A 23,665-nucleotide genomic window follows, 5' to 3' on the forward strand; every position below is an offset into this window, starting at 1 on the left:
GGCGGTGGCTTTGATTTGCCTTCCCGTGATTGATCCATGCACACGGCTTTGGGTTTCCGACTCAAGACCCATCGAAGAACATCTCGTCCAGTTCAATCTTTGAAAAACAGCTTTGACAAACTTTTCCAGATTCTCCAGTGTGCACCCTTGCCGTTGTGGCTGCATGGGGTTGCCGTTCTGCGACTGGGCTTACGCTACTTGTTGAACGGTTCATTCATCCAGTCTGTATAACGTTTATTGCACATGTATCTTGTTAAGATACAGTTGTACATTTATCCACTCCGTGTTTACAGTATCTCCAGGCTTTGTTTTGCACGTGGCACCTTCGTATGTTTGTTGCTTGAATGGTTACAAGTCCATCTCTATTCTAGCTATTATTCTAGTAAATTTGGTTTTATACTTCTAAGCCTGTTTGTGGTGGTGTTGTTTTGTTGTATTATTATTACAGTCACCACATTTGATACTTTGTGTATATACTGTTCCTTATTCTCAGCACATTAAGCTTCTCGAGGAGGGAGGAGAAGGGGGGGAAAGCCCCATTGTGCAACTGATGTGACAGGATAGGTGAATCCTGGGAACTGTTTTTTTGTAGCCTTGATGAACTGCTTAGAAGTCTATTTTAGCATTCAATGATAACTCTAGAAATAAAACGACAATGACTTATGAATGATCCTAGTGACCGTCAGAAGGCGAGTTAAGGCAAGGTGGCTGTTCCTTATTCTCAGCACATTAAGCTTCTCAAATGGCACTTCCAACCTCTTGGCTTCTGTCCAAGCTGCCCTTGACAAAGAAGCCTTCAGAGAAGCTTGGTCAGAAGCCAAGAGGAGGAGAGAGATTCCTTGGGGGCCAGAGGCACCCTGGCTGACCCACCCCTCAGCCTCCTTCCCCACAGGGCTCCCTCCCTCTACCTGAGCTGCTTCCACAGCCGTTGCTTCTCCTTCACCACCAGGAATAGATGGAAGAGGAGGTCTTGCTGGCATCATCTGGTCACCTGCAAGAGACAAAGGTAAGTGGGAAGCCAGGAGTGCAGCTGCTCTCCAAAAAGTCTCACCTTCTGAGTGCATCTGGACATTTGGACCCATTTCATAATTTAGTTGAGTTAAAAATACATCTCCCTTCCTTGGTGCTCTTGCCCCAAGTGTCTCCCCCCCCCCCCAAAGATGACAAGAACCCATGGATTCGTTTTCATATCCACAGAAAGGGACCAAACGGCTGCTGGTCCCTTATTTTCAAATCTGTAAGTTGACAGCTATGCGCCATGCAGCTCTGGGACCCCCCCTCTCCCCATGGGCCCTATGTTGGGAGAGAGGAGACTCACCGGATCCCAGCAGGCACCCCCCCTCCCAGGCAGCCTCTGCAGAGCCGAACCAACGGGACCCACAAACGCCCGACTTCTTGCAGGAAAGGGGGAGATTGGGCTTTCGCTCTGGAGGACCTGCCCCCCCCCCGTCTTACTTTCCCGTCTAGGAATCTAGCTCGTTGCCGTTTAACCCTTGACATGCCGAGCGCACCCAACTCACGCCTCTCCCTCCTTCCAGAGCCGGAGCATCGCGCAGCAATTGCATCCCGAGAAGGCGGAGGAGGAGAGGTTTATGGATTACTTCCGGCAAGGGATACATTCAGTTATGGACAGCAGCTGAACGGCCCCCTAACAGCTGGCCCCTGAAGACGGGTCCTAAGAAATCTTCACTGGCTCCCGGTCCGCTTCCGAGCACCATTCAAAGTGCTGGCGCTGACCTTGAAAGCCCCAAATGGTCTCAGCCCAGTAGAAGGGGAGGAGCGTCTCCACGTCCATCGCTCAGCCCGGACACTGAGGTCCAGCTCCGAGGGTCTTCTGGCAGGTCCCTCATTGCGAGAAGTGAGGTTACTTCTCGGTTGTCGTGACTGCCCTGTGGAACGCCCTCCCACCAGATGTCAAGGAGATAAACCATCATACGACCTCCCTAGACGCCTGAAACGCCTCCCCAGCCCCGTGGATGTTGCATGAAAGTAAATGAAAATCCCGATGGAGGACAAAGAGGTAAAGGGGTCGCGGCTCCCCAAAGCGCCTTCCGTGGGCCCCGTCGGCAGTGATGCGAAGGGGGCTTTTCTCGGCCCCTTAGGCGCCTTGGTGGGGGCGGGCATGGGGCCCTCGCTCAGGGGGTCTCCTTGAGGACCCCATCACCCCCTGTCCCCCGTGCAGGCATCCCCGGAGCGCTGGGGGCTCCTTGCAGAGAGAGGCGGGCCACGAAAGGGTTAACGGGCACGAGGGATAGAGACCCCCGTCCCTCCCCTGCTTCTCTTGGGGGGGGCGCCTCCGGCTGGAGAGATGGGGGCGCAGGGCGTGGGGTGAGCCGCGCCAAGGGGGGCCTCTGGGTTCAGGGGAGACTCTGGGACAGAGGGAGGGGGTCAAGGAAGTGGGGGAGGACGGAGGGGAGCATCTCTGGGGCAGGGAAGGGCAACATTGGGGGGGAGATAGGAAGGACAGTCTATGGGGGGCATCTCCATTGTGGCAGCTGCGGGATTCTCCGATGGGACAGCCTTGGCTTCTCCCTCCCGCCCAGAAATCACCCCCCCTTCAAGGCAGCCAGAGAGGGATCTCTGGAAAGTGGGGAGGTCCTGTCCCCCCACCCTTCCTTCCTGTAACCTCCATCCTCTTCCCACCCCATAAGCCCCTGCCCTGTCCAGGAATAGGGGAGGGGAGAGGCCTTCTCAGAAGCGGCTCTTGGTTTCCGCAGTCCCACCCAGGAAGCAGTCAGAAACCTTTTCCTCTCTCTCAGGCTTCCATCTTTATTGTCTTTTCCACTGCCTGGTTCATTGAGGGTGAGGATAATGTACACCTGTCATCAGAAACAGGGGTGCAGAGTCCATGGAATGGCTCTCAGGGCTGATATGGAAGTTGCACCTCAAAAGCGTATCTGTTCTCTTATTCTTGTTAGGCAATGTCAGAGTGACTGACAAGCTGAGATACAATCCTTCAGCATCTGATGACAGCGACTGCATGAATCTTCCCAGTCAAAGGACCCATTTTCATGATAGACAGTGCCTGGGGCTGGAGGCTCTACACACAGGATGTGCCTGTGCAGGCCAAAGACTGCCAGTATTAGCACAGGTGAGGTGTGTGTCATTCCCAAATTTACAGAATGTATACGAATGAGATTTCCTGGGTGGGATTATAGTTTATGGCAACCCTGTGATTTTCTCCACCCATAACATTTTATGAGCTGATATAGCAGTACAAGCTGCAAAATAACTAACAAAAACCCCACCATATCATCATCATCATCATCATCATCATCATCATCATCATCATCATAGTATTTATACCTTGGGCCTTAGTTTGCCTCCCCAGGATCTAGAGAAAACACCAGCTTTGAATCATACAGAGTAAAACTACCAGAACCTTCTTGAATCAATAGGTTAGGGATTATTGCTATACATTAGATCTGTACTTTTCTATGCCTGAGAAATGCAACCATGACACTGTGGGAATGTTCAGGGATGCAGGAGAGGATATATTGTTTGATTATATCCTTTCCAACTTGTGTTAACAAATTGTACAATTTAGCAGAGTAACATTCCCCTTTTTAAACTTACAGCGGATGCGTTTCTGGGTCACCTTCAAAGGTAGCCCCATGTACAGCACATGGCAGTAGTCTAACCAGGAGATAACCAGAGCATGGACTACTCTGGCAAGACAGTCAGCGGACAGGGAAGGTCTCAGCCTGCACACCATATGGAGCTGGTAGACAGCTGCACTGGACATAGAATTGACCTCCATGGACAGCTGTGAGTTCAAAATCAAACCCGAGGCTGCGCACCTGGTCCTTTAGGAGCACAGTTAACCCATCAGGACCAGGGAGTCACCAACACCTGCCTCTCCCCTGTCCCCCAGGGGCAGTACTTCTGTCTTGTCAGGATTCAACCTCAATCTGTTAGCTGCCATCCTTCCTCCAACCACCTCCAGGCACCAACACAGGGCATTCACCGCCTTCACTGGTTCCAATTTTAAAGAGAGGAAGAGCTGGGCATCATCCACATACTGGTGAACACCCAGCCCAAACCCCCTGATGATCTCTCCCAGTGGCTGCATATAGATATTAAAAGCATGGGGGAGAGGATGGAGCCCTGAGGCACCCCACAAGTAAGCATCCAGGGGTCTGAGCACCACTTTCTGGACATGGCCCAGGAGGAAGGAGGGGAACCACTGCATAACAGGCCCCCCAGCTCCCCTAGAGGGTCCAGAGGGATACCATGGTCAGAGGTCTCCAAAGCCACTGAGAGATCCAGAAGAACCAGGTAAGAGCTTTCCTCTCAGCCTCTAGCCCATTGGAGATGATCAAGCAGCACAACCAGGGCAGTTTCATTCCCATGATGAGGCCTGAATCCCCATTGGAAGGATCATGGTGGAAGAAGCTTTCCTGGTCCTGCACCCCCAAGAGCTCCAGCCACAATACTTTAAATAGTTTTCAAGGGGCCACCTGATACATGCTTGTCTTTTCTTCGAAAAACAAATATTTTGAATACTTTTTCAGTTCCGTATAATGTAAAGTGTTTCTGTTTCCCTTGTTCCACATCAGAGAGACTGATAAACAGGTCTGAGTTCATTTCTCCACCTGAAACTGCTGTGTTAGCAGCACTGCCTGGGCAGTGTGTTTGGGGGTCCTGGGCTGCCTAGACAACCAGACCCCCTTCTCAGCCTGTCTGATATGGTCCCAAGGAAAGCAGAGCAGTACGTTAGGCACCAGCTTAGCTGCAGGAATTGCTGGAAGGAGGTGTGCAGGACACCATGTAACTATCTTAGAGACTCCACTCTGGATTTGTGTGGGTTTTCCTCCATAGCTTTTTCTTCTCCTGAAGATAACTCAAGAGGCAGTGAAGGTTTAGGACCAGAGTTTTCCTTCTCAATGGGCTCCTTTCCCTGACTGATGAGCCCCATCTGCCCTTCACTTTTCTCTGTAGCATGGGCAAAATCTGCCTTCTTGACTGTGAGATTCATTTTTGGTCTCCTCCTCTCCATCCACCAGGGCCTGCCTTCACCTGCAGCAGAATTCCTCAACCCATCAAGGGTTTGAGACCCATCAGGTATCCTCACCTGGTTTTGCCGGCCAGTTGGAGCTGTTCCTGGGATTGTCGCTCCTGTTACACACTTACAGCTTCTGGAAACTACAGGTGAGAGCTGAGTTCAGGGGTGGGGACCAGTGGTGGATAAATTACCCCATAAGGTGCATGACATGTCCCCCACCAAAGGTACTACCGCTCCCCTAACACCCCATGATATCGTATAATTATTATATTTGAGACAGAACAGGAAGAAATTCATGTCTCTAGAAATAACACAGCTTCAGGCCATCAATAAATCAACACTACATATTCAAGGTTGAAGTTTTCACTAGTACAGTTATCCATTTGCCTTGAATATCCAGCTTTTTCAGTGTCACTTTAGGAGAGTCAGAAGACAAGCACAGGATCAGGCAGCACATCATCATTATAAAGAACCATTGGGGTGGGTGTTTCCGCCTGGGATTCCCATGTGCCATCTGCTTTCCTTCTGCTTCTCCTGCTCTCTCCATGCAATGTGAGGCATGTAGACAGAGGTCCATCTCCAAGAACAGGAGCTTCCCTGAGCACCCATTCAGCTGACCCCAAGCACCAAGCCTTGTCACTAGTTCTCTGACTGACCCAGACCACAGTCCCCGGAAAAGACGTAGACCTGGGTCTCCCAAAATGGTCCACATGGACCTCCTGTGGCCAATGGGACTGTGCAGGTGATTCATAAAGATCTAGAGGTGGATGGAGGATTATGATGCAGAGGATGGGGAATGTCCAAAGGAACGATGGACCAGAGAAAGAGAGGGCCTGTTCATGGACAGAGAGCAGCTGCCTTTCCTGTGAGGAAACAACTGATTTGAAAAGGCTGTATTCCAAGATCATGCTGTGTTATTAATGATGATTGAGGATCATGAAATGTTGCTGATGCATTACTATCATTTGATGACATTGCATCTTCATTTCCAAAAAATTGGGAACATGGGTAGGACATGGGAGAATGTAGGAGATGTTGAAATAAGAGAAGGTTCTAATGGCGGTTGATGTGTTCTCTTTCCCTTTGTTCTCTTCCTTGAAACCTAAACAGGATTTCCTTTCCTCCCACTCTGAAGAAGGTGATGGAGAAGACATTCAGAATTCCAGGGTATAGGCCAACTTTTGTTTCATTAGGAATAGAAATTAAAATGTGGAATATGTGGGATATGCTTCACTGAATGAGCACACATAGCTCACATCAATGACCTCCAACAGGGGAGAAACCATTTAAAGGTATGGAGAGTGTGAAATGTTTCATTGATAGTGGAAAACTTAGAACACATCAGCGGACTAACACGGGCAAGAAAGGATTCCAATGCAGGGAGTGTGGGAAGAACTTCAGTCAGAGTGGACTCCTCAATATACATCAGCGGACTCACACAGGAGAAAAACCATTTAAATGCATGGAGTGTGGAAAAAGCTTCCGTCAGAGTGGACACTTAAGTTCACACCAGCGAACTCACACTGGTGAAAAACCATATAAATGTATGGAGTGTGGAAAGAGCTTCAGTCGGAGTGGACACTTAAGTTCACATCAACGGACTCACACGGGTGAAAAACCATATAAATGTATGGAGTGTGGAAAGAGCTTCAGTAAGAGTGGACACCTCAGTAAACATCACCAGACTCACACAGGGGAGAAACCATTTAAATGCATGGAGTGTGGGAAGCGCTTCAGTCAGAATGCAGACCTTAAATTACACCAGCGAACTCACACTGGTGAAAAACCATATAAATGTATGGAGTGCGGAAAGAGCTTCAGTCAGAGTGGACACCGCAATATGCATCAACGGACTCACACAGGGGAGAAACCATTTAAATGTATGGCATGCGGAAAGAGCTTTAGTGAAAATGGAGCCCTTAGAATACATCAACGGACTCACACAGGGGAAAAACCATTTAAATGTATGGAATGTGGAAAGAGCTTCAGTCAGAATGCAGACCTTAAAAAACATCAACGGATTCATACAGGGGAGAAACCATTTAAATGTATGGAATGTGGAAAGAGCTTCAGTTACGATGCAGGCCTTAGATCACATCAACAGACTCACACAGGGGAGAAACCGTATGAATGTATGGAGTGTGGAAGAAGCTTCCGTCAGATTGGAGCCCTTAGAATACATCAACAGACTCACACAGGGGAAAAACCATTTAAATGCATGGAGTGTGGAAAGAGCTTCAGTCAGAGTAGACAGCTCAATGAACATCACCAGACTCACACAGGGGAGAAACCATATAAATGTATGGAATGTGGAAAGAGCTTCAGTTATGATTCAGGCCTTAGATCACATCAACGGACTCACACAGGGGGGAAACCATATGAATGTATGGAGTGCGGAAAGAGATTCAGTCAAAAAGGAGACCTTAAACTACACCAGCAGACTCACACAGGGGAAAAACCATTTAAATGCATTGACTGTGGAAAGAGCTTCAGTCAGAATGGAGGCCTTAAAACACATCAACGGATTCACACAGGGGAGAAACCATATAAATGTATGGAGTGCGGAAAGAGCTTCAGTAAGAGTGGACACCTCAAGATACATCAACGGACTCACACAGGGGAGAAACCATTCAAATGCATGGACTGCGGAAAGAGCTTCAGTTTCAATGCAACCCTTAGAAGTCATCAACGGACTCACACAGGGGAAAAACCATTTAAATGCATTGACTGCGGAAAGAGCTTCAGTCAGAATGGAGACCTTAAAACACATCAACGGACTCACACAGGGGAGAAACCATTTAAATGTATGGAGTGTGGAAAGAGCTTCAGTAAGAGTGGACACCTCAATATACATCAACGGACTCACACAGGGGAGAAACCTTTTTAATGCATGGAGTGCGGAAAGAGCTTCAGTCAGAATGGAGACTTTAAACTACACTAGCGGACTCACACGGGAGAAACCATTTAAATGCATGAATTGTGGAAAAAGCTTCAGTCATAGCGGAAATATTAGAAAACCTCAGCAGACACACAGGGAAGAAACCATTTAAATGTATGGCATGTGGAAGGAGCTTCAGTCAGAGTGGAACCCTTGATGTACATCAACAAACTCACACAAAAGACAAACCACATAAACGTCAGGAAAGTATATTGAGGCTCAGTCCTTGTGGAAGTCCTACATCAACAGACTCATGGCCAGGAAGAACTTTAACAGTTGACACCCTACATACCATCAATAACTTTAAATGGAAGGATTGCAGAAAGTGCTTTAGCTATAATGTAATGTTTAAGAAACATGAAGGGACCTTCAAAGGGGAGAACCCATTTAGATGTATGGAGTGCGGGACATGTTCCTCTCAGAGTCCACTCTTCTTCACAGCAAAGAACTCAGAGGAAATCTGTCTTCCTGCTTCAGGGCCAGCTGAGTCTGTTTCTCTTGTCATTTTCTCATAGCTAGGTTATTCCTCTCTAATCTGCTCTGTGTCTGTGTCTGTGTCTCTCCCTCCTTCTGAGACCACTGGAAACGAAGGGGATGACTTTCCCCCCTCCAGCTCCTCTTCTGAGGAAAGCTGATCGGCCTGAGAATGGATTCCCCCCTTAAGGTGGGGGACCTCAACGGAGTCCCTTCATTAGAAATGGAAAGGACAGAAAGGGACAGGAAATCTAGAAAAGGGAGACCACCACATACATTTTTTCAAATGGTGGACAGCTTAAACCTAAGGGATGCATGGAGAGACAAAAATCCACTGGAGAAACAGTTCACACACTTTTCAGAAGCCTAACAATCGTCAGGGAGAATTTATGCAATGTAGATCTCAAATAATTTAATAATAAAAATTAAAAAACAGAGATTCACCCAAAGACAATAACAGATCATAATCCAGTGATATTAGAATTAGAAAATAAACAAAAGGGTAATAAAAGATGGCGATTAAATGAGAATTTATTAAACGATGAAAATTTGGTGATTAAAGCACAAGAATTGTTGAAATAATTCTTTGAAATCAATAAATCACAAGACACTGATATAATAATATTTTGGGATGCCAGTAAAGCATTTCTTAGAGGCTTCTATATACAGCAAAATGCAGAGGAAAAGATAGCTTATGAGAGGAACTTAGAGCGGTTAAGAAAAGAAATAGCGAGCAATGAAAAAATACTAGCGAAGGAACCAAAAAATAAAAAGGTAGCACCAAAAATCAAGTTATTACAAACACAATTCTCATCATTGTTAAGCGTTGAAATCCAAAATAACATAAGATGGATGAAACAGAGATCCTTTGAATTTGCAAATAGGCCCAGCAAAATACTGGCATGGCAACTGAAGAAGAGACAGAAAGAGAGATTAATAGATAAAATCAAAGACGGCGAGAAAACAAGAAGAAATAAACAAGTGTTTTATCAACCACTTCAAAAATTTATGTAATATAGGTGTCAGGGAACTGCCGGAGGGAGAGAGAGGGCTCCAGAGGGACTCCAGAGAGCGTCCCGGGATGGGGAGAGGCAGCCCATCTGCTGGGGAAGGAAATCAGTGTAGCACCAGTGGAGAAGGGGGGCAGAAAGGGGAATCGGCGAGGGGGCTCCAGGACTCCTCACTGGAGACCAGCGGGGAGAGCACGGGTCCTCCGCTGCCCACACCCTCCCTGCGCAGAAGGCTTTCACGCAGGGAGAGTAGGCGGAGACTAGGCGTCAAAGAGCTTCTTTGCTGGAAGAAGTTCAAGAAACGCCCACTGACGGATTCTGCCAGCGATTGAGACAGCCACGGGCGAGTGGCTGTCCGGACAGAAAAGGTTCACTCAGGCAACCCAGCCAGGTGTGGCGCCGGTTTACGCACGAGCAACCCCTAGAACCATTACAATAGGCAAGGAAACAGAAGAAGATATAAAAAATTATCTGCAGGGGAAAGACTTACCCAGAGTGGGAAAAGAAAAAATTGTGATTGCGATTGATACTATTGAATATCTTGACTGGAACCCAGGGAAGAAGGCTGCATCTGTTTTTGTGGATGCTGAGAAAGCCTTCGATAATGTATCCTGGAGGTTTGTGGAGAAGATAATTGAAAAGATGGAAGTGGGAACAAGGATATCAACTGGATTAAGAGCAATTTATCTTTCTTTTTTTTAAAAAAAATTATTCAAAGTTATAACAAAACATATTTTCCAAAAACATATCCTTATTTCCCCCCATTTTTCCTCCCCCCTCCCCCCCACAAAACTCATCCCCCCCACCCCACCCCCCGACTTCCCTCAGTTCCAGTCTTTGGTTTCTCCAATAATGCTATTTTCTGCATGTTACAGAGTTGTAAAGATCCTCCAACTGTTTAGCTAATTATTATCAGTAAAAAAATTGTGAATGTTTATTCAAAACCTGCCAAGGAGTCCAGTTCGCTTAGTTGCATCTTCAAATACTTTGTGAAAGGTTCCCATTCATCCTTAAAGTCACAGTTATCCTTGTCCCGTAGCTTATGAGTCAATTTTGCCAGTTCTGCATAATCCATCAGTTTTTCTTGCCATGATTCTTTAGTTGGGGTTTCTTCAGTCTTCCATCCTTGTGCTACCAGAACTCTCGCGGCTGTTGTCGCATACATGAAGATGTTTTTCAACTTTTTTTGGCAGGTCTTTCCCTACAATCCCCAACAAAAATGCCTCGGGTTTGTTAACAAATGTTAAATGGAACATTTTCTTCAGTTCATTGTATATCATTTCCCAAATTTTTTTAATTACTTTACAATCCCACCACATATGATAAAATGTTCCCTCCTTTTCCTTACACTTCCAACATATATTTGAACTAGTTATGTACATTTTCCCTAATTGCACTGGTGTTGTGTACCATCTGTACATCATCTTCATGTAGTTCTCCTTCAATAGGGAACAATCTGTAAATTTTAAGTCAGTTTTCCATAATTTAACCCAATCCTCCATCATGATGTTGTGACCTACATCTTGTGCCCATTTAATCATAACTGATTTTACCTCTTCATCTTTCGTCTCCCATTCTAATAGTATGCTATATGCGGCCTTCAGTAGTTTCACTTTCCCTTCAATCACTTCTGTTTGAAACCTAGATCTAGTATAACTAAATCCTTTCTTACAGTCTTCTTTATATGCTTCATGTAATTGTCGATAATGCAACCAACTCTGAAAGTGGTCTTTGATCTCATCATAATCTATTAATTTCCATTTTCCATCATGTTCCCTTTCCCCAGATTAAGAGCAATTTATCAAGACCAAAAGGCAAATTTAATAATTAATGGGGAGGTGACTGAATACTTTAAAATAGAAAGGAGGACAAGACAAGGGTGTCCCCTATCTCCCTTGTTATTTATTTTAATATTGGAGGTACTAAATCAAGTTATCAGGTCAGAGGAGGAGATTAGAGGTATAACACTAGGAAGAGTCGAATATAGAATAAGAGCATTTGCCGATGATATGATTGTAATGGTAGAAGAACCAACAGGAAGTATAAGCAAGTTGCTGAGAAAGATGGAGGAATTTGGCAAGGTGGCAGGATTTAGGATAAAGAAAGAAAAAACTAAGGTGGTGGTTAAGAATATGGACGAACAGAGCAAAAAGAATTTGGAGCAATGAAAAATATCAATTTGTTTGAAGATAATTATAATAAGACCTGGAAAGAAGTTAAAAATCAATTAGAGATTTGGTAAAGGTTAAAGTTATCAATAAGGAGGTGAATTTCAGTGATTAAAATGAATATCCTGCCAAAGTTAATGTTTCTTTTTCAAATGCTAACGATAATAGGCAAAGTTGATTGCTTTGAGAAATGGAGAAAATGATTTAAGATTTCATTAGGCCTAATATCTAATGACATCCCCAGAGAGAAGAAAAATGTATTCCTTTACTCAACTGCAGCGGCCAGAATACTGATCGCAAAGAATTGGAAGGGGAAGAAAACTCATCATTTTTAGAATGGCACAAAAACTCTGCGAGTTTGTAGAAATGGGAAAATTGATGGCACTTATTAGAGGCCACTCAGAGAATAATCAAAGAGTGGGATGGTGTGAAGGAATACGTGAAAAAATATTGTTCCGGAATTGAAATATTAATAGATAATGGGTAAAAAGTGCAGGGGTAAGGAAGAAAAGAATAATAGAATTAACTGAATAATTATAAAACTATAACAACACAACAAGATGGAAGAAGTAAAATACTGAGATCACACATGGGTGAAGGGGAGTGGGGGGCATGTGGGAATCTATAATATTATTTATAATATAATTTTTTTAACTGTGTTGCATTTACATACAGCAAAAGGAAGCCTAGAGTGATTATGTATATTTTAATTTAGGAAATCTATGTAATAGGTTTAGGGACGCGGGTGGCGCTGTGGGTTAAACCACAGAGACTGGGGCTTGCCGATCAGAAGGTCACGGTTCGAATCCCCAGAACGGGGTGAGCTCCCTGGTCCTGGTCCTGCCCACCTAGCAGTTCGAAAGCACGCCAATGCAAGTAGATAAATAGGTACTGCTCCAGCGGGGAGGTAAACGGCGTTTCTGTGCGCTGCTCTGGTTCGCCAGAAGCGGCTTAGTCATGCTGGCCACATGACCTGGAAGTTGTACGCCGGCTCCCTCGGCCAATAAAGCGAGATGAGCGCCGCAACCCCAGAGTCGGCCACGACTGGACCTAATGGTCAGGGGTCCCTTTACCTTTATCTATGTAATAGGCTTATGTCAGAATACGAATATGGATTTTGAATTTGATGCTTGCACTTTGTTCCTTTTTGGGTTTGAAATTAAAAAAAGGAGAATGGGGGGGAGGAGGAGAATATTCATCTTCAGACCATTCCCTGACAAAACACATTGACCTGTGCCCTTCCAGCCTCTTTCCTTCCTTGCTCCCTTCTGCCTGTTTGTGTCCCTGACTTAGATATCCTGCATGCTGTGTTTTTTTACTGCTGAAACTGGATTTGCTCTCAGGAGCTAAGTTTTGTGCCTCACTGGGGACCCAGTGAGAACTGTACGCTTTGAAAGCTCAGTAAACTATTACTGAAGAAGTCCTGCTGCCTCTGGGTGTGTTTTTGACCTCAGTGTGGGACTTGCTGTACACGTGGCCCCTACCCTGCTGCTACTTGGCTCATGGCCTGGAGTTGCTCTACTCAAGCATGCAAGACATGTCTGTGTGTGACTGTGTTTTTTTTGCACTGTTATGGAAATGACAAGTGGGACCCACATCTTTAAAGTTGTTGCAATGTTACAAATCATCAAACCTTTATTGGCATCACTTACAAACATTCAGAATAAGTAGGCCAGTGCGATCTCGTCGCCATTTCAACAGTACAGTCATTTGCCAAAGGGAAGAAGAGGCAAGCAATCTATTTCATCTCTCCAGCAAGGGCAGGATCCTGTAGCCTACTTCGGTGACAAAAAATCAAATAGAGGAACTTAGCTACTGTCTTGGGGAGCTCCTGGTCTCTCCCCTGGAATAAGAAGTGTACAACCTCCTTCTCTGGTTTCCAGGTTGGAATGCATAGGTGGTCTAAAAATTGTTGGCGGAGATCATCATAGATTTTACATTTAAGGGCCATGTGAGCTAGAGTTTCCACCAGGTGGGCATCGCATGGGCAGATCCTGTCTCCTTCCGCCAAACCCACAAACCTACCCCAAAGGAGGTTAGAAGGATTAGAATTGAACCTAGGCAGAGAAAAAGCCCTTCTTTCTTGCGGGTTAAACAAAAATGGTAAATAATTAAGGTTAAATTCCTGCACCCTAGAGAGTCGAAAATAAAGAGGGGACCATGTTTTTTCCGCACCTGAGATTAGTTCCTGGAGATCTATGTCCCACAGCCTAGTTTTTAACATGGCCTTGGCTACTGGGAAAGCCATGATGACAATGTTGCAAATATTATGCCTGAATGTATCCTTTTGACCTGACAGCTCAGGGAAGATACCTAGCTTTATAAATTTGTAGAAATTCCATACTTTAACTGACTCTCCTCATTCCAATGCCATTTTGATCCTTAAAGAAAGGGGAATTTGGGCTCCACCTCCCTCCGTGAACCAAGAAGCAGAAAATCAGATCGGCAGTGTCAAGCGCTCGTCCTACACTCGAGTAGGATCCTGGTAGAGACACATGCCCGACTGGCATGTTCTCTCCCTCCTGGTCGTTCGTTCGGGAGCTTTAAAAGCTTTCTTCTTCCCGAACATCACAGCGACCGATGCCAACAGACATCGGCACACTTAGGGATCTGCAGTGTGTTTGCAGTTTGCGTAACAGAGCTCAGCAACTCAGCATTTTGGCTAATCTACTTTATTTACATCTAAACACACACGGAGCACTGCAACATGGCTCCCTCTCTCTCTAGCATCAGACAGCAAAGAGAGAGAACAAAGGACAATAGTCTCACTTCAGGAACATAGTCTCCATCACTTCCCACTGTGGAGTCAAAACATACACCGTCATGTGATAGACAAAAATGCCATGACTGCAATCACGGAGCAGGAATTCTAACAGGCAGCAGGAACAGGGCATCTTGCCATAATCCCCCAAGCGTGAGAGCACAGACACGGCCCCCCACCCAGGGAGTGACCAGGGGGGCAGCAAGAGACATCCGCAGAGGTAGTTGAGCAAGTCAGGTGTTCTGAAAGCCCATCTCCAGACCAGTCCTGAGGGCAAGGAGATGTCAAGAGTTTTATTGTTCTTCCGGTGATGGGGAGTTAAGAGGTGTTGGGGAAGGTGTCTGATAAAGAGACCTAATGTTGGACTTGTGTCACCCTTGTAGACCCCTCCCCCTTTGTGACATGCTAGTGATGTAGTGATGATGTCTCAGTGATGCTGCTCCAAGTGTATTCTGGGGGAAAGAGGGAAGTTTTAAAAGAGGGGGGTCACCCCTTACTCGGGGTTCTTACTCCTGTGGGGACCTGTTGCATAACAATAAGGATCATGGTCTACTGACCACTGTTTTGTTGGAGCTTCCTTCTTTTACTGACCACATGAACCCATGGGGGAGCAGCACCCCGACGAGCTTGGCTGTTGAGTCGTCTGTCACCCCAGAATTTTTCATTACCAATAATGATCTTTCAAAATGTTTATATTTTTTGTTGTCTGCCACACTCCAAAAAAATTCACCATCTTTTCTATCCCCAGCTCTGCTATCTGTCTCTACTCATTTTTCTTCTGTTGTCTCATATTTTTGCCAACAATTTATTTCAATTTTTATTCAATTTAACACCTGCGACTTGGCCAAATTGATTAATCTTGTTGAACACCGTTGGTCTACTTTCCAGTGGGCTTCTACCATTATTACCAGGTTGTTTGCAAATGCCTTAAGTTCATATGATCTTCATCCCACTGTAATAATAATAATAATAATAATAATAATAATATTTATTTGTATCCCACCCTCCCTGGCCAAAGCCGGGCTCAGAGCGGCTAACAACAGGTAAAAATAGCCCAGTGTACAGAAAATTGCACAGTCAATTAATTAAAATACATTCTAGAATCAATTCAGAATCAAATTAATGGCAACCATCGGGTTAGGGTTCTATGAAGATTACAGAAGGAGAGGGGGGGTCGGACTGTGCATTGGCGAAAGGCCAGGCAGAACAGCTCCGTCTTGTAGGCCCTGCAAAAAGATATATTGATGATGCTGTGAGAACTCAATTCCCCGATATGGTGGGAAAGTTTTAAATGTCAATGTCGCCCCCTGCTCTGGGATCACTCGCTGTTGTTGAACCTGTTGCACAACAATAAAGAATCTCAGTCTACTGACTGCTGTTTTGCTCCAAATTGCTTTGCTGGAATTTCCTTCTTTGACTGACCGCACGGACCCGCAGGGGACTTGGACCCTGATGAGCTGAGCTGTTGAGTAGACTCTCAACCCAGAATTTTCCTTATCAAAACCTTTCTGCAAATGGCCTTTGCAACACAACTCCCTGGATGGTTACAAAGTATACACATTTGCCTCTTTGCAACTGGTGCCTTCGCTTAGCCCCGTTTCCTCAATGAATCCACCCATTTCTTGATGAAATAGAACTTCTGCCAGGAAAACCTGAGCTGAAATAGTAAGGAGAGCAAAACAGCAGCCCTGTCTGACCCCCGTCAGCCTCCTGGCTGCCCCAGTCACGTGGCAGGAGATTCTTCCTGAGCCCCCCCCCCCATCAGTGATGATCCAGATATGATCCATTGATGATCCACATGATCCAAGCAGACTGGTCCAAAGAGCAGATCTCTAGGCCTGAATGAAGCGGGTCTGCGGTGATGGATTCTGGAGTCAAGAAATCCTCCCTTTCCAGTGATCTCTCCGGCTGGCCAGGAAAAGGCAGGGAGCAGGAATCCTCAGGCATCCCGGTTGACAGACAGACTTGTCATGTTGCCCAAACACGAACTCGGAGTCTGATCTGATTTCCAGGTACAACGCATTTTGTGACTTCGCTGTTGGATTGTCGGGATCAGCCCCCCCCCCCCGCTCTCCTGATCCCAGAAGGAAGACGGAAGGGGGGGGGAATTTCCTCTCCTCCTCCTCCTTCCCCCCCAACCCGCTCAAAACTTTCCCTCCCCTCCCGGCACATCCTCCTCTCACCCCGCCCCCACAACCCCAGATCCCGCCCCCAATACACGGCTCCTCCTCCTCCTCCTCCTCCAATCCGGCTTCTGCTCCGGGAATGAGGGGGGGTGAGGCCCCACCCAACCTGCCTGCTTCTCCCGGAAGTGGAGCTTCCACTCCGGATTGCTGCTCTGCCCCGTAGCTCTTGGGGGGGGCGCTTTCGGAAAGGGGAGGGAGGAGGCAGGGGACCCCCCCCCGTGGATGTTGCAGGAAAGGGGAATCGGGAGCGAGGAGAAAGAGGTAAAGGGGTCGCGGGGGGGGAGGGGGGAGAAAAGGATCCAGAGACCCCTCCAGCTCCCCCAAGCGCCTTCCGTGGGGCCTGGATCCTGCACGCGTGCTGCGAAGGGCGGAGATGGGGCGCCCACCCACGAGGACTCCCTGGGGCGCGGAGAAGCGGGCCAGGAAAGGGTTAAGGGGTGCGGGAGGCGCCTGGATAGAGACCCCCCTGTCCCTCCCCTGCTTCTCTTGGGGGGGCCCTCCGGCTGGAGAGATGGGGGCGCAGGGCGTGGGGTGAGTGGTGCCAAGGAAGCCTCTGGATGCAGAGGAGACTCCGGGAGAAAGAGAGGGGGTCAAGGACGTGGGGGGGGGGAGGAAGGGCAGCATTGGCGAGGGTGAGAGAGCTAGGCAGACCAGTCTTTGGGGACACGTCTCCATCGTGGCGCCCGCTGGGGATCTCCGGAGGGGCCGCCTTGGCTTCTCTCTCCCGCCCAGGAATCAGCCACCCCCTCAAGGCGACCAGGGAGGGATCCCTGGAAAGTGGGGGGTCCAGTCCCCCCACCCCTTCCTTCCTGCAATCACCATCCTCCTTCCACCCCATAACCCCCTGCCCTGTCCGGATGCAGCGCTTCTGCCCAGTCCAACCATTGTTCCCCCTGGAGAGGAGAGGAAATCCCCAGAGGAAGAGGGGAGGGGGGAGGCCTTCTCAGAAGCGGCTCTTGGTTTCCGCAATCCCACCCAGGAAGCAGCCAGAAACCTTTTCCTCTCCCTCAGGCTTCCATCTTTATTGTCTTTTCCACTGCCTGGTTCATTGAGGGTGAGGATAATGTACACCTGTCATCAGAAACAGGGGTGCAGAGTCCATGGAATGGCTCTCAGGATTGATACAGAAGTTGCACCTCAAAAGCATTTCTGTTCCTCTTATTCTTTGTAGGCAGTGTCAGAGTGACTGACAAGCTGAGATAAAACCCATCAGCATCTGATGACAGCGACTCCATGAATCTTCCCAGTCAAAGGACCCATTTTCATGATAGACAGTGCCTGGGGCTGGAGGCTCTACACACCGGGTTTGCCTGTGCAGGTCAAAGACTGCCAGTATTAGCACAGGTGAGGTGTGTGACCTTCCCAGATTTACAGACTGTATGTGAATGAGAGTTTGTGAATGGGATTATAGTTTACGGCAACCCTGTGATTTTGCCCACCCATAATATTTCGTAAGCTAATATTGCAGTAAAAATTCCAAAATAACTACAAAAGATGATAATAATAATAATAGTTCAGTGGTACCTCGGGTTAAGAAATGAATTCGTTCTGGAGGTCCGTTCTTAATCTGAAACTGTTCTTAACCTGGAGACCACTTTAGCTAATGGGGCCTCCTGCTGCCACTGTGCGATTTCTGTTCTCATCCTGAAGCAAAGTTCTTAACAAAAGGTACTATTTCTGGGTTAGCAGAGTCTGTAACCTGAAGCGTCTGTAACACGAAGTACCACTGTAAAAGTTATAGTATTCATCTTTGCCCCCAGCCACTCTGGGCAGCTTAGAGTACATATAGGTAAAGGTAAAGGGACCCCTGACCATTAGGTCCAGTCGTGGCTGACTCTGGGGTTGCGGCACTCATCTCGCTTTATTGGCCGAGGGAGCCAGCATACAGCTTCCAGGTCATGTGGCCAGCATGACTAAGCCGCTTCTGGCGAACCAGAGCAGCGCACAGAAACATAGAATTCATAGAATTCATAGAATCATAGAGTTGGAAGAGACCACAAGGGCCATCGAGTCCAACCCCCTGCCAAGCAGGAAACACCATCAGAGCACTCCTGACATATGGTTGTCAAGCCTCTGCTTAAAGACCTCCAAAGAAGGAGACTCCACCACACTCCTTGGCAGCAAATTCCACTGTCGAACAGCTCTTACTGTCAGGAAGTTCTTCCTAATGTTTAGGTGGAATCTTCTTTCTTGTAGTTTGGATCCATTGCTCCGTGTCCGCTTCTCTGGAGCAGCAGAAAACAACCTTTCTCCCTCCTCTATGTGACATCCTTTTATATATTTGAACATGGCTATCATATCACCCCTTAACCTCCTCTTCTCCAGGCTAAACATGCCCAGCTCCCTTAGCCGTTCCTCATAAGGCATCGTTTCCAGGCCTTTGACCATTTTGGTTGCCCTCCTCTGGACACGTTCCAGTTTGTCAGTGTCCTTCTTGAACTGTGGTGCCCGTTTACCTTCCCGCCAGAGCAGTACCTATTTATCTACTTGCACTTTGACGTGCTTTCAAACTGCTAGGGTGGCAGGAGCAACGGGAGATCACCCCGTCGCAGGGATTCGAACCGCCGACCTCCTGATCGGCAAGCCCTAGGCTCTGTGGTTTAACCCACAATGCCACCCGCGTCCCTACAGTACATATACAAGACAGTAAAACATCAAACATTAAAAACCTCCTGATACACCTGTCTTCTAAATGTCAGATGGTTGCCTGTTTCCTTGCCCTCTGAAGGGAGGGCATTCCATGGGGCATGAGGCCCTCTGCCTGGTTCCCTGGAACTTCACTTCTAACAGCAAGGGAACCAGCAGAAGACCCTCTGAGGCGGACCTCCCTGTCCGGATTGAACGATGAGGGTGAAGATGCTCCGTCAGGTCCACAGGGCCGAGGCTGATGAGGGCTTGAGGTTGCCGATCTTGCTCCTCCATAATGATCGATGTATAGTTAGCAGAGTAGGAGAAAACACAGAGGCAGCAAAAAAGTAATTCAGCTGAGAAATTTACTACTGAAGACAGATAAGCATAACAGGATCCAAAAAATAGCAAAAATGTAACTCACAGTAAAACCCTGACTTAACAAACCAAAACAGCACTCAAGTATGAAACACACAAGCAGAGTAGAGTAATATCAGAATAGGAAGTTGGAGCAGGCGCATTTCAATACTGTAATTTATATATAATTGTCAGATTATATTGTCATTCATATATAAATGTCAGAGTAACCCTGGGACTAGATAACAAGCCTCCAGGTGGACGTGCCCCATCTGCCCTTCACTTTCCTCTTCCGCACGGGCAGAATCTGCCTTCTGGACTGTGGGATTCACGGTTGTTCTCCTCCTCTCCATCCACCAGGGCCTGCCTTCAGGTGCAGCAGAATTCCCCAGCCCCCGAAGGATTTGAGACCCATCACCTTTCCTCACCTGGTTTAGCCGGCCGGTTGAAGCCGTTCCTTGAACCCCTGTTGCATGCTGACAGCTTCTGGAAGCCACAGGTGAGAGCTGAGTGCAGGGTGGGCACCAAGGGTGGAAAAATGACCCCAGAAGGTGCAGGACATGTCCCCCACCCAAGGAACTACTGCTCCCCAACACCCCATGACATCTAGATTCAGGTAGGTAGCCGTGTTGGTTGGACATATTTGAAATACAAAATTAAAAAATAGTCCAGTAGGACCTTGGAGACCAACTATGATTGTTCTAGGTATAAGCTTTTGTGTGTATGCACACTTCTTCAGATACACCGACACAGATGTCACCAGACCCTTGTATATCGTGGGAGGGTGGAGTGGGGTTTTTCTCAGAAGGTACTCCTACTACCATCTCCCACTACCCATCACTATATGAAGAAGTGTGCATGCACACGAAAGCTTATACCTAGAAGAAACTTAGTTGATCCCAAAGGTGCTACTGGACTATTTTTGTTACTTTTTTACTTCAACTGCGTCAGACCAATATGGCTACCTAACATTAAGTACAGTTATCTCCTTGCCTTGAATATCCTGCCTTTCAGTGCCAGATTAGGATAGTCCTCTGTCAGAAGACAAGCAGAGGATCAGGCAGCCCATCATTATTATAAGGAGCAATGGGGGTGGGTGTTTCCGCCTGGGATTCCCATGTGCCAGCTGCTTTCCTTCTGCTTCTCCTGCTCTCTCCATGCAATGTGAGGCATGTAGACAGAGGTCCATCTCCAAGAACAGGAGCTTCCCTGAGCACCCATTCAGCTGACCCCAAGCACCAAGCCTTGTCACTAGTTCTCTGACTGACCCAGACCACAGTCCCTGGAAGAGATGAAGGCCTGGGTCTCCCAAAATAGTCCATATGGACCTCCTGAGGTCAGTGGGACTGTGCAGGTGATTCATGAAGATCTAGAGGTGGAAACGGGGGCAGCCACTTGATTTGAAAGGCATTCTCAGAGGACAACGGTATTACAAGATTATGCTGTGTTATTAAAGATGATTAAGGATTATGAAAGGTTGCTGATGCATTACTATCATTTGACATCATAGCATTTTCATTTCCTAAAAATTGGGAACATGGGGAGGACATGGGAGAATGTAGGAGATGTTGAAATAAGAGAAGGTGCTAATGGCAGTTGATGTGTCCTTTTTTTCCTGTGTTCTCTTTCCTGAAACCCAAACAGGATTTCCTTTTTGCCCACTCTGAAAAAGGTGATGGAGAAGACAGAATTGCATGGGACAGGGCACCTTTCATTTCATTAGGAATAGCCATTAAAATGTGTGAAATGTGGAATCTGCTTCACTGAATGAGCACACAGTTCACATCAAGGAACACAAAAGAGGAAAGAACCCACTTAAAGGTATGGAGTGCAGAAAGAGCTTCTGTTTGAATGCAAAACTTAGAACACACCAGCGGACTCACACAGAGAGAAAACGATTTACGTGCAGGGAGTGTGGGAAGAACTTCAGTCAGAGTGGAAACCTTAAATTGCACGAATGGACTCACACAGGGGAGAAAACATTTGAATGCCTGGAGTGTGGAAAGAGATTCAGTCAGATGTTGTCAGTTAGACAACATCAACGGACTCACACAGGTGAGAAACCGTTTCAGTGTATGGAGTGTGAAAAGAGTTTTAGTGATTGTGGAAGCCTTAGAAGACATCAACAGACTCACACAGGGGTGAAACCATATAAATGTATAGAATGTGGAAAGAGCTTCAGTCAGAATGCAGACCTTAAAAAACATCAACGGATTCACACAGGGGAGAAACCATTTAAATGCATGGAGTGTGGAAAGAGCTTCAGTCAGGGTGGATACCTTAGGTCACATCAACGGACTCACACAGGGGAGAAACCATATGAATGTATGGAGTGTGGAAAGAGCTTTAATGATAGTGGAAGCCTTAGAAGACATCAACGGACTCACACAGGGGAGAAACCATTTAAATGTATGGAGTGTGGAAAGAGTTTTAGTGATAGTGGAAGCCTTAGATCACATCAACGGACTCACACAGGGGAGAAACCATATGAATGTATGGAGTGTGGAAAGAGCTTCAGTCAGAGTGCAAACCTTAGATCACATCAACGGAGTCACACAGGGGAGAAACCATTTAAATGCATGGAGTGTGGAAAGAGTTTTAGTGATAGTGGAAGCCTTAGATCACATCAACGGGCTCACACAGGGGAGAAACCATATGAATGTATGGAGTGTGGAAAGAGCTTTAATGATAGTGGAAGCCTTAGAAGACATCAACGGGCTCACACAGGGGAGAAACCATATGAATGTATGGAGTGTGGAAAGAGCTTTAATGATAGTGGAAGCCTTAGAAGACATCAACGGACTCACACAGGGGAGAAACCATATGAATGTATGGAGTGTGGAAAGAGTTTCCGTTGTAATACAAGCCTTAGATCACATCAACGGACTCATACAGGAGAGAAAGCATTTACATGTGTGGAGTGTGGAAAGAGCTTCAGTTATAGTGGAAACCTGAGAATACATCAACAGACTCACATAGGTAAGAAACTATTTAAATGTATGGAGTGTGGAAAGAGCTTTAGTGGAAATCTTAGAAGACATCAACGGACTCACACAGGGGAGAAACCATTTAAATGCATGGAGTGTGGAAAGAGCTTCAGTCAGAATGCAGACCTTAAAAAACATCAACGGATTCACACAGGGGAGAAACCATTTAAATGCATGGAGTGTGGAAAGAGTTTTAGTGATAGTGGAAGCCTTAGATCACATCAACGGACTCACACAGGGGAGAAACCATATGAATGTATGGAGTGTGGAAAGAGCTTCAGTCAGAGTGGAGAACTTAGATCACATCAACGGACTCACACAGGGGAGAAACCATATGAATGTATGGAGTGTGGAAAGAGCTTCAGTCAGAGTGCACACCTTAGATCACATCAACGGAGTCACACAGGGGAGAAACCATTTAAATGCATGGAGTGTGGAAAGACCTTTGGTGATAATGGAAAACTTAGAACACATCAACGGATTCACACAGGGGAGAAACCATTTAAATGTATGGAGTGTGGAAAGAGTTTTAGTGATAGTGGAAGCCTTAGATCACATCAACGGACTCACACAGGGGAGAAACCATATGAATGTATGGAGTGTGGAAAGAGCTTCAGTCAGAGTGGAACACTTAAAAAACATCAACAGACTCACACAGGGGAGAAACCATTTAAATGCATGGAGTGTGGAAAGACCTTTGGTGATAATGGAAAACTTAGAACACATCAACGGACACACACAGGGGAGAAACCATTTCAATGTATGGAGTGTGAAAAAAGTTTTAGTAATAGTGGATGTTTTAGGAAACATCAACAGACTCACACAGGGGAGAAAGCATTTTAATGTATGGAGTACAGTAAATACTTCACTCAGAGTGGAAATCTTAGAAAACATCAGCAGATACACAGGGGAGAAACCATTTAAAGGTATGGAGTGTGGAAGGAGCTTCAGTCAGAGTGGAACCCTTGATTTTTGTCAACAAACTCACACAAAAGACAAACCATATAAATATCAGGAAAGTAGATAGAGGTTCACTCTTAGTGGAAGTTCAAAATCAACAGACTTATGGACAGGAAGAACTTTAAGAGTTGAAATCCTTCAAGCCATCAACAAACTCAGAGAGGGGAAGCAGTTTAAATGAAAAGACTGCA

The 23,665-nt window shown here is 46.5% G+C and overlaps 1 protein-coding gene across 2 annotated transcripts; it reads left to right on the plus strand.

The window, feature by feature from the left end:
* Positions 1–1,580: 1,580 nt before the first annotated feature.
* On the plus strand, positions 1,581–23,665 carry LOC128422446 (zinc finger protein 658B-like). 2 transcript variants are annotated; one of them, XM_053406482.1, is made up of 4 exons: positions 1,614–2,020; positions 2,919–3,091; positions 5,007–5,151; positions 6,116–7,940. In XM_053406482.1, exon 4 carries the CDS (start codon positions 6,300–6,302, stop codon positions 7,890–7,892), a length of 1,593 nt encoding a protein of 530 aa, XP_053262457.1. In that variant the 5' UTR covers positions 1,614–2,020; positions 2,919–3,091; positions 5,007–5,151; positions 6,116–6,299; the 3' UTR covers positions 7,893–7,940. The 2 variants fall into 2 exon arrangements, with proteins under 2 accessions (XP_053262456.1, XP_053262457.1); XM_053406481.1 differs by lacking the exons at positions 2,919–3,091; positions 5,007–5,151; positions 6,116–7,940 and adding exons at positions 19,888–20,026; positions 21,172–23,665 and having other exon boundaries at positions 1,581–2,020.

Source organism: Podarcis raffonei, chromosome 10 (genome assembly GCF_027172205.1).
Source record: "Podarcis raffonei isolate rPodRaf1 chromosome 10, rPodRaf1.pri, whole genome shotgun sequence".
Taxonomy (NCBI): Eukaryota; Metazoa; Chordata; class Lepidosauria; order Squamata; family Lacertidae; genus Podarcis; species Podarcis raffonei.

Coding starts and splice junctions, on each gene's coding strand:
- LOC128422446 (XM_053406481.1), top strand. CDS start 21,351: ATGGAGTGCAGAAAGAGCTTCTGTTTGAATGCAAAACTTAGAACACAC.